Here is a 15299-nt window from a genome sequence, read left to right as displayed (position 1 = left end):
AGGGAAGGAGGAAATTGCATTATTTTTCGGTTAGTGGTGAAGCAGATAGAATTTAATTGTGAAGTTATAGACCATAGTAGGTTAAAGTGAACGATCACTTTTGATCTGGTTTATTTGGGAGTGGAGTACGTGTGTATGTGTTTGATTTTAATCTCTAGCTTTCACCTCTGTTGTTCCCGAAGTCTATGTACTAGCTAACAACACAAGTCAGGTAGCATTTGAGGTTCTGTTCTGTTAGGTATCCATGGTATAGCTCTGTATAGGGACGGGGACTATATCATAATTATTTCTCAGCTGTGCCTTTTGTCTAATTATATGCAAGTTTAAAACTGTTGTTTTGGCAACTTTCTATAAATATTGTCAAAGTACTCTGCATTTTGCTCTTCCCACCAGCCAGGATACCAGAACTAGCGTAGATGTTTTCACTTAATGCCTTGTTTGGTGTTCGTGTGCTGTTCTGGAAGTGTGTATGCACACAAACTGTGTGTATTTCCTACTGTTAAAGATAAAGGAACCCTGCTGACGTTTTTTGCTTTCTCTCTAATGAAGCATGAAGTTTGGGTACCAACAACAATAAAAGTAAAGATTGTTGCAGATAACGAGTAAGTCTAGGGTTTCTTTTCAATCACCACTTACATTTCTCCCCATAGGCACTGACTTCTGACTGGTATTTACTCCTTTTCTAGGCAAATCTTGCTCAACTCCTGAGTGAGGCTCAAGATCGAAATAAACATCTTGGAGAAGAGATTAGAGAGCTTCAGCAGAGACTGGGAGAAGTACAAGGGGACAATAAGGTATTATAAACTTTTGTTATCAGTAAATGGCATGGAATATATAAACTGGGCTGGAGTTTTGCATTTACTTCTTAGGAAGACAAATAAAACAATGGGTTACAGAACTTCTAGAACACTTTGATTACAATAAATGCTCAAAATGGCAGAATAGAACGCTTGTACAGGATACCAGTAAGTGCAGTTTATTATGTATTGTTGTATGCTGCTTTTGCTCTGTTGTCCTTAACTATGTATTTTGCACCTAACCTTGCTTTAATGACCTCAGACTTATTTTCTTTCTTTTTTTAAAATATATTTTATTAGTGGTATTCCATCTTACAGGTAACTACAGAGAAGCATGTCTTCTTCATCATTTGATAACTTTTTTTTTCAATGAAAATGCAAAATTTTAGTAGGTGATAAAACCAGGGGAGGCATAATTTTTGCTTAAAAAATATGGAGCAGTTGATCACAAATACATATAGTGAGCTTTGTATTAAGCCCTTATCCTATTACCCTTACATAACCAATTTATTTTATTGCTAAATTTAGCAAGTTATATGGAACATTGCTCAAAATCTGCCATTTGGTATTAATCAAACTCCTGTTGTCTCTGTTAATTGAAATATTTAAACTGAAGCCAAATGTGTGTAACATTCACAGCTGGAGCTGTATGCAAAAGTACATTCAGAGATCAAACTAGTGAGAGGTTGAATTTGAGAGTTGAGGTGGTTAACGAAGTAAAAAATGAAACAAATAGTGAATAATAGCTTCCCTCTCTCGACTAGAGTTCTGAAGTTATGGGATTTAAAAATGTGAATAAAAATGATGCGCCTTTTAATTATGCAGGTGTTTTTTTCTTTCCATTTAAGTTAATTTTATTTTATTTATTTTATTTTAAGCATAAGTATATTGTGATAATGCAGTTTTATTCATTGTTTGTCACAAAGGACTTCCTTGAAGGTGTGCAGGGAGCTGGGAGAGGGTCAAGTGAGACCTGAATCTGTAGTATGCATAGCATTCAGTGTAACTTGCTCACATCTTCAAAGACTAGCTTTCCCAGTGTTTCTTTTCATTTGCATGTTATTGTTTGAACTGTGTTACAGTGTAGAAGACAGTGCCTTGCAGTTCTCCAGTACCAATATTATGCTATACGGCCTTTCTTAAGCCAGTCTTGAACAGATAACAAGGGTTTGTAAATACGAACAGAACACAAAGGTAGTACAACTACAACATATTTAAGTATCAAGGTTATGTACCTATTCTAATTCCTTATAACAATATGTTCTTGGTAACACAAGAGCCTACTTTGTGCTTGAACTGACTTTGTTTAGATTTGCCTTTGTGGGTTAACTTGTTATTAGCTGGTCTTCTTTGTGATATCTGTATTTTCGGCATGAATTTAAATTCATGATCCTCGTAATGAATGGAAAAATACAAAAGGAGTTATTCTGCCCACCGTGTCCCTCTCCAAAAGTTGCAAAATAGTGCATCACTAAATAAAGAGGTGGAGGAAATAACTGCATCAGACAGGGATTAATTTAGACTAGGATTTTCATTTTTGGAACACATTTTTCACTTTCCTAGTAAATGAGAAATAGAGCTTATTTTAGAGTCAGGTTGCTGTTTTTTGAAGTGCCTAAAAAAGCATTGCCATCTCTCTGAGGGATTTAACACTCTCCTCCTCTGTCAGATTTTGCTCCCTCCTAGCTGCGGTGATAAAATTCTAGGCTTGTTCACGAAGCCGTTCTGTTCTGCTCATCAGTTCTCCTGTACTGGCAGCAGGGCTACTTCAGACACCAGAGTCCAGATAATGCATGGTATATACAAAAACAAAGAACCATCATAATTTGCTTGTTCTTACATTTTTCCCCTGCATTCTTCTCTCTGCTTTTTCCAAAGCAAGGGAGGGCATCCTACCCAGCTGGTCTACGTCAGCCTTACTTCTGGCAGGAGATGAACAAACAGCTGCTTTTGCAGCAAGTGAAGCTGCTTAGGGATGAACAATTCTGCCTCTGTCTGAGCAGGGGTGACTCATGCAGGCTTTGTCACTGAGCAGCAAGAGCTTTGTAGGGCTGAAAAAGAAAAAAACTCTTTAAAAATCACACATTAGCTCTACTGATAAAGAATTGTTTTGATAGCTTGACTTGTTTTCCACCGCTTCAATGTTTGCTACTAGTAGGATACACTCACTTGGATTAGCGAGAAGACCTTAAACTGGTGACATTTTACTTGTTAAAATCGCGTTAAGTACGTCATCAGTTAGGCAATAACAAATTGCTTGCGTTTGGTTTAACCGGACTAATGTTTTCCTTTAATTTCAGCTAGAATTCTGTTGGCAGAAATAATAAAACTTCTTCAGGCAGTCGCTGGAAGGATTTGTTGCTGCAGTTTGAGAAAAGCAGCAATAGTTTGACTGCAGCGCCCCAGCAACAGATATCTAAGACTATTTTTATGATTGATCACGATATCTTGTCAGGTCTGACACATGAAAACTATTCTGTGTTTATGATAGCCATTTGTAAATCTTTTTCCTTCCTAACGTTCTGGCAGCAATGCTTGAAGAACAATTACTGAAACTTAGAAGAGGATAGTTAGGAAATCTAATTCTCCCTTGTAAAAGCATGAAAATGGAAAGCACAAGAGAAACTGGAGGGTTCTGGAAGACTAGATGACTCAGTTGCCTTCACCTGAATTCCTACCCATGCAAAAGAAACGGTTTTGTAAGCCGTCGAGGGCAGTGCTAGGCGGGAGGAAGATGCATGGAAAACAATGGCTGCAGTATTACTGACAGTTTGTTATTGTAAGGCAGGCAATCATTCACGCAGCAGCAGCGCGAAATGTTAAATGTGGTGCATACGTTTTGGCAGAACTGGGACTTAAGGTAGCAAATTTGCATAGTTCTGGTCCACTTTTTAAGATTTTCTAGGCAACGTGGTGAAGACAATTGCTGTCAGTGACTGTGGATAAACGTGATGGTTTCTGGTTTCCGTGAAGAACTTACCGGTCGTGTTTGTTTCCCTTTTCCTTCTGCATGTTTTATCAATAATCAGGAATGTACAACTATGGCGCAGGCACTGTCTGTGCAGTCCTAGCCTGCACAGCAGCTATCGCAGTAGAAGACTGTTTGGGGCATTGTGGGGCTGCTACAGAGTTGCTACTTTATAAATCATTATTTTAGCTGACATTGATTAAGAAAAAGCTGTGATATTAAAATAATAAAGACTAGTGGCTTGCAGCACTGGATTGTTTTGATTAACAGTCTATGGGTTCTTGACAAACAGGAGCTGTCTCTGGTAAGGTGCCATTAATTTAAATCCACTCTGCTGTGGATAATGTTCACAGAATCCTGAGGGGTAGCATTAACCTATTCTCTAGCTGCAAAATGAAGTTGAGCAGTCCTTTTCTCAGTGGTTTCTCAATGACAGAAATCAAAATACAACAGCCAGAGGGCAGGTGTATAAAGTTTGTAACAAAGCACTAATATGTGAAATAAACCCTTAACCCTCTGGCATAACACTTAGTGTCTCTTTGGGTCACAGCATTTTCAGGGAAGAATTTTATAGCAGGTGGTGCTGCCTCGTGAGACATTCGCAATGCAGAATTAAAGGACTTGGCCTGTTCTGCCCTGTCAACTCTCTGATTGGCCAACTGTCTGGAAGAAGCACTCTGTCGTTTTATGGATTGGTATTTTGCTTCATTTTATGTGGGTTTATAATGCTGCTTTTGCTGGCTGAATTTGGATTTCTGAAGCATTCTTTTCGTAAGACTTCCTGCATTTTTTTTTGCCTCAAAATTAGTAGTAAATAAAGAGTTCTCCATTTATTGGCAGACTGTTTGACCTTGCAAGTAATAATTGCTTGCAGATATAATTGCATCTTACGCCTCACCAGTTGGTCACAGTGCGCGAGTCACAGCTCTGATCCAGTTCCCAGCCTGGTGCCGAGCGTTACGCAGAACTTTTGCTCTGCTGCAGGCATTGGAGACATTGGTAAAGTGTGATTCCCCTTCCCATTTCCAGTGTTTCTGAATGAGATTGAGTCCTCAAAATGTTACTACATTTGTTTTTTTCTTCCTTTCTCACTAACGAGAGATTCTAGAAATTAAATTAATCTAACTGAATTAAGTCACGTTACCATACCTTTTGTGCATCAGCCCTTTATCATTAAAAAAAAAAAAAAAACAGTCCCATAGCCATGAAGCCATTCCAGGATTTGCTAGCTGCCTTTTTGACTTACTTGTTTTGATAAAGAAATTAATAGGAATTATATCTCTTGGGATCCATTCAGCCTCACTAACAGTGCAGTGGTTTGTGCCTTCCCTGTGGGGACGAGGAAAGGTAGTTTGCCAAAGCCGGTTACTTTTGGGGGCACAACTTCCCCTGAACAGGTGAACTGCTTCTCAGAACGAGTTGTACTAGGTTCAGTGCGTTGCACTGAACGGGAGCTGAAAGAAGTGGGGAGGATGATTTTGGTAGTCTGTCTTGCATCAGCAGGATTTTAATTGGCACATCGCAGCTATGGTGACTGGCATCCCATAAATACCAAAGATAGATTTTAATGTACAATCTTCTACTTCAGAAGATTGATTTTCCCCCCCCCCCCCCCCCTAACTCTGCAATATAATGATGTACATTAATTCCTTGGTGCAGTCAAAGATATGGGGAAAGTCAGGCTGGTTGTATTGGTGGGTTTCTCTAGTCTCTGCGGAGCTCCTGCAAATGAGGCCGTGGGGAGGCAATCCTTTTGCCTAGTTGTACTCGGTATAAACAACTGTAAATGCTCAATGCCTTACAGACTGTTATTTTAATACTCCGTGATTCTTGCAAGGTAGTTGCTTTTTGCTTTAGCTGTTGAATATAACTGTGTATTAATTCAAGTCAGACTGTTTTCAGCAGTCACAAAGCTCGTGAGTTCATTACCTGTTTGAGCATTTTGGCCAAGTCTTTTTGTTGTTGGCCCATTTTTTTGTTTTTAACATGAATTAATTTTCATGAGTAGATGAAAAAAACAATGCGCAAGCAAATGTATTAGCAGCTGTTAATGCAAGTTCTGCACTGATGTAGCGCCGTGGGATGTTAAGTGGTATCTGTAAAATGAAGCTGGGCAAGCCACGTCACGCCTTTTTATTCTTAACTAGGACAAGTTCTCTGCTGCAGGGAATTTTAAGATTTACATATGAAAATGGCTTTCTGAGAATTCTCTGGTTTTAGTCTGACTGGAATGAGTTCCTGTCACCCCTAAAAACCGTTGACCACGTGTCTGTGTTTACTTGGTCGTTCATGATTTGTGTGCTCTGGTGACTACTGTTGCAGGATCTAACTCAGCTCCTGTTGACGTTTGGAGTGTTCCGCTGGAATTTTTCACTGAGAACAGAATTGAGCTCTCAGCTCAGAAAATTCCCTCTGGTTTAAACACCAGCTGTTTTGACACAGATTTCACCTCTTCTAGGCCACTTTACTCTTGCTAATGCAGATACACTCTCATGCTACAGCCTGCGTTCTCTTGCTTGCTGAATCTGTTTTTGTAATCGCAGCTCCTTCGAATGACGATAGCAAAGCAAAGACTTGGAGATGATGAAGTTGGGGCTCGCCACTTCGCAGCACATGAACGGGAGGACCTTGTTCAACAACTGGAGAAGGCTCGAGAACAAGTAACAACTAAATGGGCATATACTGTCATGTTTTACAGAGCTGATGCAGTAGCAAGTAAATGGCTGCTTCTATTGTGTTTGCAGGGCTGGTAGCTGATTAACATCACAAATAGTGGTGAAGGTGTTGGGATTTTTACTGAAATAAGTTTTTACTGAGCAGTAACTTAAACATGCGTACGTGGTTAGCGTGGGTTTCCTAATCTCAAGAATTCCTTCTCTACATTATGGATTCTCCCCTTTTTGTAATGTGCAGCAACAACTTGTGACAGTTGAATATTGTCAATGAATGTCAAAGAAAGAGACTCCTTAGTGAAAGCTGTTACAGGAGTTGAACACAATATGTAGTGGCTGATGCATCTCCTAAAGATACTCTCTGAATCAAATTTTCTGTAGAAGTGTTGTTAGTCTCCTCTTCGTCCTGCCTCTTAGCTATTTCTTCTCTTTTGAAAAATTCTTGCATCAGACCTCTTCCCTGCCTTAAGTCTGTATAATACTTAGTACCATGCAGCACCCAATTCATCAGACTCTTTCGCTAATACCAATACATAGCTTTCTGGATAATTTTGGGGGGTTGTGTTCTCTGTTGTTCCTGCACTCGTTCCGATCAATGTCAGTTCCACCCTGAACTGAGCCATTCTGTGATCCAGGAGGAGGTGTGTATTTCTTGTTTTTCAGTCTTCACTCAAGTGAAGCGCTCCTTTAGCTTACCAGAAGGACTGTTGACTGCACTTGGTCTTCTTCCAGTGTGATTCTCTCTGGTATCTCTGTTCCCAAGCTCATGCTCTCTCTGTTCGTCACCTGACCTCTTCTCTCGTGGTCTTCTGTTGTCCTTCCTGGTTTATCAGTGTTTTCTGAGGTGCTAGTGGAGACTTCTTAACTCATTGCAGACTTTTCTCACAGTCTCCGTTTGCTCTCCTTGGAAGTTTGAAGCAATTCGTCCTTGAGTATCTTTCATAACAGACTCCTTGACCCTTTTGCTTATAATAGCAAAGCTCACCCTATCAACTCCATGCTGGCTTGTTTTGTACTTTCTCGGTTCTTCCTGTTCTGTGGAACTTCGTTGCTGAAAGTCTCGTAATTAGTATAAATTCCCCCTTGCAGATTTTTTCTTCATCATCCAAATTTGCCAAATTCTTACTTAGTTGAGTTCATTCCTGGAGTCCTAGAAATTACATGCTAAAACCAGCTTAATATGTGTGTAGCAGAATTACAGTATGGATTAAGGTTTCTTTTGCTCTTACATTTCAGTTGTTTTCTAGAAATTTTGTAAAACAGATCTAACTGCTAAAGTTACTTGAACTTCAAATTAGTGAAATAATACCAAAATAGAGTAAAAGTACCGGGGATTATGAGCTTTGGAAAGACTTTTGACTGTCCCAAATCAATCCTGTTCAGACATGCAGTGCTTGTTGCTGTTTTCAGTCTGGGCACTATGTCACCTTTTGTTTAAACTTCAGAATAGTCATACAGCTCTCATTTCTTCTCAGATCGAGACTCTGAGATATGATCTTGAGGCTGCACTGGATGAGTTGCAGGATGTGAAAGAGGAACGCTCTTTTTACCAAGATAAATCTGACCGACTAAACCAAGAACTTAATCATGTCTTAGGAGGGCATGAAAACCGTATCATCGATGTAGATGCTCTATGTATGGAGAACAGGTGAGCACATTGCAAACCTTACTGTTTCCCTAGAACAAGCAGTGTATTGCTTTAACAGGAGCATCAGGAAGTCAGTCACAACAAAACTTTAAAGAAAATATATCCAAGAATACAAGTTAAGGGATATTGGTAGTTTGTTTTGTTTGTACTGTAGCTAACCATCAAATACTATTCAGAAAGTTAGGATGCAGGAAATTACCAATGTTTTATTTGGCTACAGAGATGTCAGTGATATTCCCAAATAGAGCTAAACAAGCAAAAGGAAGAGAAGTGTAGACCTCTTTATTCCCATCACTGAATGGCACGAAAAGCAAGAATATTAAAACCCGGTGTCTTCAAAACTCATAGTGGGCTGTAGTGGGGCAATCTTGGATTGGAAACAAGGACTTTAAGTACCCTGAGTTAACAGTTTTGGACATAATTCTCACCACAGGGAGAGGCTGTCAACATGGAGTGATTTGCCAACAGAAGTTGCTGGTGAAGTCACCCATGTAGATATTCTTGCCACTTCCTTGGGAAAAGAATGTGTTTTGTGGTCTCTGCTAAGGATGGCAGAGAGGGGTCACTGTCAGAGCCACAGCAGTACCTCCCTTAATGTCAACAATTACCTAGAAGTGAAATAGATCCTGGAAGACACTTTCCATTAACAGAGACTTATGCTTCAGGTAAGAAAGCGTAATAGCGAAGGCATTACTTCCTCCCAGCAACTCCAGGGTTTTTTTCTGTTTTGCATGACCTACAGAGTTCTGTATCAATTTAAGCCCCCTGCTGCCCTGACAGTGATAAAATTTTTTTTTTCTCTAAAATAATTAAATTGTCACAAACCCTAATACAGCTGCAGATGCACTACATGAAAGAGGATATTTTATAAACCCTTTATACATGAAAAAGATATTTTCCTATGTGGAAATAGTCATCTAATCCAAGTGCATAAAGTCTGTTAGGAAGAACTGTACTGTTTGGTTAACTGCATACCATTTTTCAACTATACTGTTAAATTTTCTACTTTGTGATTGCTAATGAGAAGTGCCATGTGAGTGGTGGATATTGCATGCAAAAGTTCTGCATAGTTGAGTCCTGTATTGACATATATACAAATCTTCATGTGTCCATCTCGCAAGCCTTCAAGTACAGAGGACATGAGTAAATGCTTCCTGACTATTTCCTCTAGACATAAATACATCCTTTTAGCTTCCCTCCCCAAAAACCTGAGGACTGATATAAAATGGTTGGGCAGCATGCTTGACAAATCTAACAGAAGGGCAGCCTCCTTTTCTGATGCAATTTGTTTCCCTACTTAAAGTTTTATGGGGTCAAAAGCAGTAAGATTTTGTTATTTTATCCCTCACAGAACTGCAGAGGGAAAAGAACTCTCAGTAGTTCAAAGAGAGGACATGCCAAATAGTAAAGAGGAGTGCTTGAGGCAGTACTTGAAGGTAACACGAAGTAAAAGATTGCATTTCTGTTTCAGGTATCTTCAAGAGAGATTAAAACAGCTTCAAGAGGAAGTCAACCTTCTTAAGTCTAATATTACTAAATATAAGGTAAGATCCTCTCAATGTATCATCTAAACTGTGCTTCATTGTTCATGGAGTTATTGTTCATTCTTATGTCCCTATGCATTTAAAGAACAAAATTGTGTCTTCAAGGAAAAATCCACCATTAACATTCTGACAATGTTAGTATGTATACATATTACATGCTCAGTCTTCCTCGTAGGCTTCTTAGCTGATGTAGTACAAAGGGCTACCCATTGAGAGCATCTGAAAAATGAATTAAATAGCTTTTTTGAAGTTCTGGGGGGGAGCCCTCCTTCTGCTGTGGGGGGTGGTCAGCCTTCCAGTCTGCTGGTGGGTGAGAAGTAGCAGGTCACACAGTGCATGGTGAATGATTGCGGCTGTGTTGCCGTCACAAGCAGGTCTTGTCTCCCCGTTCCCTAACAGCCACGCTATTTCTTCAGGTGTCTTAATGATTGCTAAGTCTTTGTTGTTCTTCTTTTCCTGGGTTAAGATACGTTGTTTTGCATGAAGCGGTAAGGACTGAATCCTGAGGGCAAAATATTCTTGCTCTTCCCTGAAGTCAAGCGTTCTGTTTTCTTCTGCAAGTGATTTTGGGATGTGGGAGGGGATGGCTGCTCTAGTTGTTGCTACTAAAAGGACTTCTAGAAGCTCTGATAGAGGAGTTTGAGCTTTTCTTTCGAAGCCTATCCAAAGAAATGTTGGGAAAATTCTGGTTTCGTTCGCAGCTGGTAATTCTCTGCAGAGTACTGCAGTATCTTCACTGACACTCAGCAGATTATTAAAGAATGGGCAAGTCTTAAAAATACATTGGGGGGAGTTGGTGGGAGAGACTACAGTGAAGTGATTGCAATGAGGCAGAATGAGTCTTTGTAACATTGCAAAGACTGTTTTGGCTGGAGAACAATACTGCAGGAGAGTCACACTCCCACAGGTTACTTTGGGTGTAAGCTTCAGGCCCTTCAGAGTTGTTTTGAGACCAAAATCCAGTGTTGCAGATTCTTTACACGTAATGAAAGTATTTGTTGGCTACTTTTTTCTAAATATTTGTTGTTTCCTTAGAATGCACTAGAGAGACGAAAAAATTCAAAGGCTCATGGCAGATCCAGTAGCAGTGCTCTGACTGGAGTCCTGTCTGCAAAGCAAGGTATTGCATGAATGCAGCATGGTGTTGCATATATCATTGAATTCCTTGCGTCTTACGTCTTCATTTCAGTAATCCTTTCCTCACCAACCAAACCAAAATCTTCCTTCTCTTTCCGGTTTATTATTATGTGCTAATATTTGTCCTTTTCTCAGGACAATATAAAGTTTGCCTCTTGAGTACTGCTTCTCCTTTTGTTACTCTTTTGCCATTCATTCTCTCCCCTGCCTGTTTTATCTTTTTTTTTTTTTTTTTTAATTTCTAAACCCCTCTGCAGCTTTCACCCTGGCAAATCACTTCTTTATTCATCTCTTTGCTCTGCTAACAATGGCAATCACAATTCCTATTCCAATGAAAAACAGACGGGGTGGTAGAGGAGGGGCTGTAAGCCAGGTTTCTGCTACTGTTCTTGGAAGCTTTTACATTCAGATGTCTTGCATTAAATCCTTTTGTCCCATGTTTCTTCATGGGTAGCAAAATGGAATAATCTCTTTTTTCCACCTTCAAAGAAAATATCAAGATTAGGAAAGAAAGGGGAAGAGAAAATTCTTTGAGCCAAACAATATACCTGGCACCGTATTGTTCAGGTGTTGGTGTATTCATAGACACACACAAAATCAGTAGTGTTTGTCATGGTAGGTTGTAACTCACTTTTCTATTTTTGACTTCTCTTCTGTCCTCTTCTCCATGTACTCGCATTCGTGTACATGCATACAGAGAGGCAGAGCCAGATCCTGGTTACAGAAGTTAATGATACCAGCCAACTTCCTGATGTGGTTGAGAGGTACAGGCTCTGAGCTGCAGAGGAAGAGTTCATGGGTGACTGTATTTTCACATCAGTCTTAAATAACCTGAAGGATATAATAATTCTAAAAAGTAATATAAAAGCTTCATTGTGGGCTTATGTTTTAGTGTAAGTGAGAGAGAAATGACCAGTTTTTAGCAGTCTGTTGGCCTGTAGAAGAGTGGATTTGTTTCTGTTTCCTTCTGAACAAAAATAATTTTCCAAAAGCAGAATGAGGTTAACAGAAGATGTGTCTGCCTATACTTGTTCTGGCAATTGCTGCGGAATAACAATCAGCTTTGAAAGTCACCAGCTTTATGTCAGCTAGAGATTATATTTCTGGTCTTTTGGCCTTGTTTGTTAATTGAAGGAAAAAAATACTTACCCACTTAAGTAACGAGAATAGTTCTTTAATGCTAAGTAAATGTTTGTGTAGCATCTGTGTGTGTGAGAAGCCAAAACTCATTTGTGTTTTTAACATTATAGTCCAAGAGTTGTTGTCGGAGGATCATGGATGTAGCCTACCAGCCACACCACAGTCCATTTCAGATCTCAAATCACTGGCCACTGCATTGCTGGAAACTATCCATGAAAAAAACATGGTCATACAACACCAAAGGCAAACCAACAAGTAGGTAGCATGACATTTAAGTAAAATAGAACTTACCAAGTTATGGAAAACTCATAGTTCTGGGGGAGTTTCAGGGAAGTGGGAAGGAAGGTCCATTTTCACAGAGAATTCGTTGTCATTGTTAACTGTTGGGTTCTTTACTTTTTAAGATCAGGTATGTGTTTAGAGAAAAACTACACTTTCAAAGTAAAGTCTGGGGTTGACAGAGACCTATCTGCCTCTGCTAGGTAAGGATAGGTTTGCTGCTCAGGTTTCAGACAGACCCTAATAACACAGGGGGGACTTTTAGCAGGTAGTCTGTAGGGAGGGCTAAAGAAAAGCTGCCGGGAGGAAGGACACCCTTGAACTGAAGAAGAAGATACGTGGTAATTGACGGTTAATTTAGGAATTTGCTAATGAATGCTGATGGGAATAGTAAATGTTGCACCTAGGAAAGGTTCTGAAAAGATTTAGTGTAACATTTGTCACAGGCTAGCGACCTAGGTATAACACAAATGATGGCTGTTGCTGCTGTAGTTACTTCGCCAAAAGTTGTAGGAGATAAACACAGTTGGATTGCTACTATATGATTTTTAAAAAATCTGAACTGAACTTTCAAAGAGAATTTGTTTACTCTTAGCTGTTCTACTCATCAGTAGAATTCTTTGTGTCTTGCACGGCTCCTAGCATGGCAGAATATAATCATTTTTGACACATTTTCTGACATTCTGATATTATTGTCCTTACACAGTGTATGAAAATCAGAACTAGGAAGTGTTCCTTGATTCTGTGCTCAGTGTTGTTTTTTTTTTTTTTTTTAAACAGTGAGTCACTACTGGTAATCAGAGGTTATTCAGGCTTCTCAAAAGCACATCAGGACCAGATGCCAGAAACAGGCAGGCATCTTTCATGAAGGGAAAGAGTAGTACTGAAGTAAACTGTATTGCACTGGAATAGATGATTCATTTTGAAAATTGATAACTCTGATACTAGGCAGACACCATTGCATAATTCTTAGTGATGTGGCAACAGAAGTGGAGGAGCAGTTTATAGCCACTCTTAATACTCTCGAGAAAGCAAATGCGTAATCAGCTAAAGGGAATCTAAAGCAATGAGAATGTAGCCCAGATCTAACTGATGGCAGCTCAGTCAATTCATGTCTGTAAGTGTGTCATGTAATGCAAGGAGAGTTCCTGCAATGAGCAGCGCTAATGAAGGGCTAACACCTGCTTACTCTCTTCTTACTGCTAATGTAACATCAGAAGGAAAACATCCAAAGAACAACTTTTTATTATTCGAGGCGTAACCAATCTTTGCCTTTTAATCCTGATACTGTATCATTACCTGGTGTCCTAGTTTGCATACTCTTGCCTGTAATTATATCAAACTTCTTTCTTAATTTTGTATCTCTCTGATCACTTGCAGTCTCTTGCATCTTTCAAATGTTATCATGGCAATGATGGCTTTAATTTCTAATCACACAGTCTCTGCTTGCAACTATTGTGTATGGGTTTTCTTGATAGAAGCCTTCACAAGGAGATAGGATTCTTTTATCTGCATGCCTAGCTGGTCATGTATAGCCACAGGAGTAGAGACTGGATGTATGTACAAACTGTATTCTGTGCCCAGTATATGATCAGGTCTTAGAGGGAGGTGACAGTCCACATCCTCCCAAGTCAGGAGTATGCTCACAGCTGTAATGTTGTATTCAGTTCGGGATGTCTCATGGATAAAAAGGAAAGATAAATCCTGGGTAGGTTGAGTGATAAGCCTCAGCAACACCCCTATGTGGTATGCTCATTCTTTTTGTCACCTTTGGCTGTAGTTGGATTAAAGTCTCTTCTAAGGAGCTAGGAAGAATGGGAACTACTTCAAGCAGAAACACCTAGGACACAAAAGAGTTAAAATGAAAAAGGGTAATGTGGGTAGGACATAGGGAAAACCATCCTTTATTTGAGGTGCATTAGCTGGTTGTTGGGGGCATTTATGTGCAATGTAAAAAGTTACAAGTAAAGACTGCTGACTTCTGAAAATGGGGAGTAACCTGCCCACCTGTTGGGGAAGGTTAGAGGTGAGAGTGAGGTCAGTGCGTAAGTAAGATAGGCAGGTCCATAAACTGGTACTAGTAGAAGATGCATTCTTTTGTTGAAGACATTTCTCCAATCAAAGTAGGAAGAGATGGGAAGGATGTGCGGCTAGAGAGAATTGTAATGACAAGAGGTTTTGCATAAATCAAAGGGTAGAAGTCTTCACCTTCACTCCTCTGTCCTGTTTGCCTGGCTTTCCCTGCACAAAGAGCATGTTTGGAGGGCACAGTTATTCTTTGAGATTCTTGTGTGGAGAAAGTGAGATTTATTGGGTGAAGAACGTGAGGTTTTGGGGTGGTTGTTTCATTCAGGGAAGAAGTTCTGCTTTTGATATATCACAGATGATTGACCTATTAGTGATTCCATTATCAGGAAATGAAGACTTTTCAGACTGCATGAACTTATTTTCCTCCAGACAGTTAACCTGCTCTAAAGTCAAAACCTCTTTGGTTGCTTGCAGATTGAGATATGGCTATATAAGTTTACAATAGCAGAGTGGTAGATTTGCTTTCTGATTAACTGAAGCAATAACAAGACAGAGGATTTTTTAACATAGATTAGAATTTGGATGTGCTATCGAAGTTGACTTTCTGCTGTTACACTGTTGTTAAAAACATCCATTGCCACTTGCTCTTGGAACAGACAGACTATTATTACTGCCGCTTTTCTAAATATGTGGCATGATAAAAGGAGCTGTGGGACTATGTGCCTAGGAACAAGCAGGCTAAATCCAGCCTATATTTTTTTAGCCCCACTTTTAAGAAAAAAAGAGGTTGTTTGGGAAGAAAACGGGTCATTTTCCCCCAGTGATTGGTAGCTACTACTGCTAATATTAAGTACGATCCTATGTTTTTCCTCACAAGCACATTAGCTTAATTTGAAAAGGCAGCTGTAAATGAATTCTGTGTGCAGTAATGTGTTGGAAGATTAAATAGTTACATAAATGCAAAAATAAACCGTCCTAACCTTGCCTGGCAAGGGGATAAAAATGGGTTTTTTTCTTCTGCCAGCAATAAACCGTTTATTAGATGTTCTTTTTGGTGCAATTTGTTCCTGAAATTGCCAGCACCCG

General features: G+C 39.5%; 1 protein-coding gene across 6 annotated transcripts in view; it reads left to right on the top strand.

Annotated features, from left to right (window-relative positions):
- Positions 1 to 15299, top strand: part of CCDC149 (coiled-coil domain containing 149) — a 55574-nt gene that overhangs the window by 21908 nt on the left and 18367 nt on the right. For all 6 annotated transcript variants that reach the window (XR_012763978.1, XR_012763977.1, XR_012763976.1 and 3 more), the window contains exons 4-9: positions 687 to 794; positions 6309 to 6425; positions 7913 to 8085; positions 9557 to 9629; positions 10665 to 10749; positions 12017 to 12161. Coding sequence is in view for 3 of the 6 variants with exons in the window: in XM_075420646.1 (XP_075276761.1) it covers positions 687 to 794; positions 6309 to 6425; positions 7913 to 8085; positions 9557 to 9629; positions 10665 to 10749; positions 12017 to 12161 (701 nt within the window). In the remaining 3 variants the exon portion in view is untranslated. The remainder of the gene's footprint in view (positions 1 to 686; positions 795 to 6308; positions 6426 to 7912; positions 8086 to 9556; positions 9630 to 10664; positions 10750 to 12016; positions 12162 to 15299) is intronic.

The sequence above is a fragment of the Opisthocomus hoazin genome, chromosome 5 (assembly GCF_030867145.1).
Source record: "Opisthocomus hoazin isolate bOpiHoa1 chromosome 5, bOpiHoa1.hap1, whole genome shotgun sequence".
In the NCBI taxonomy this organism is placed as follows: domain Eukaryota; kingdom Metazoa; phylum Chordata; class Aves; order Opisthocomiformes; family Opisthocomidae; genus Opisthocomus; species Opisthocomus hoazin.
The sequence above is the reverse complement of the archived record's forward strand: the minus strand, read 5'-3'. Positions and strand labels throughout refer to the sequence as shown.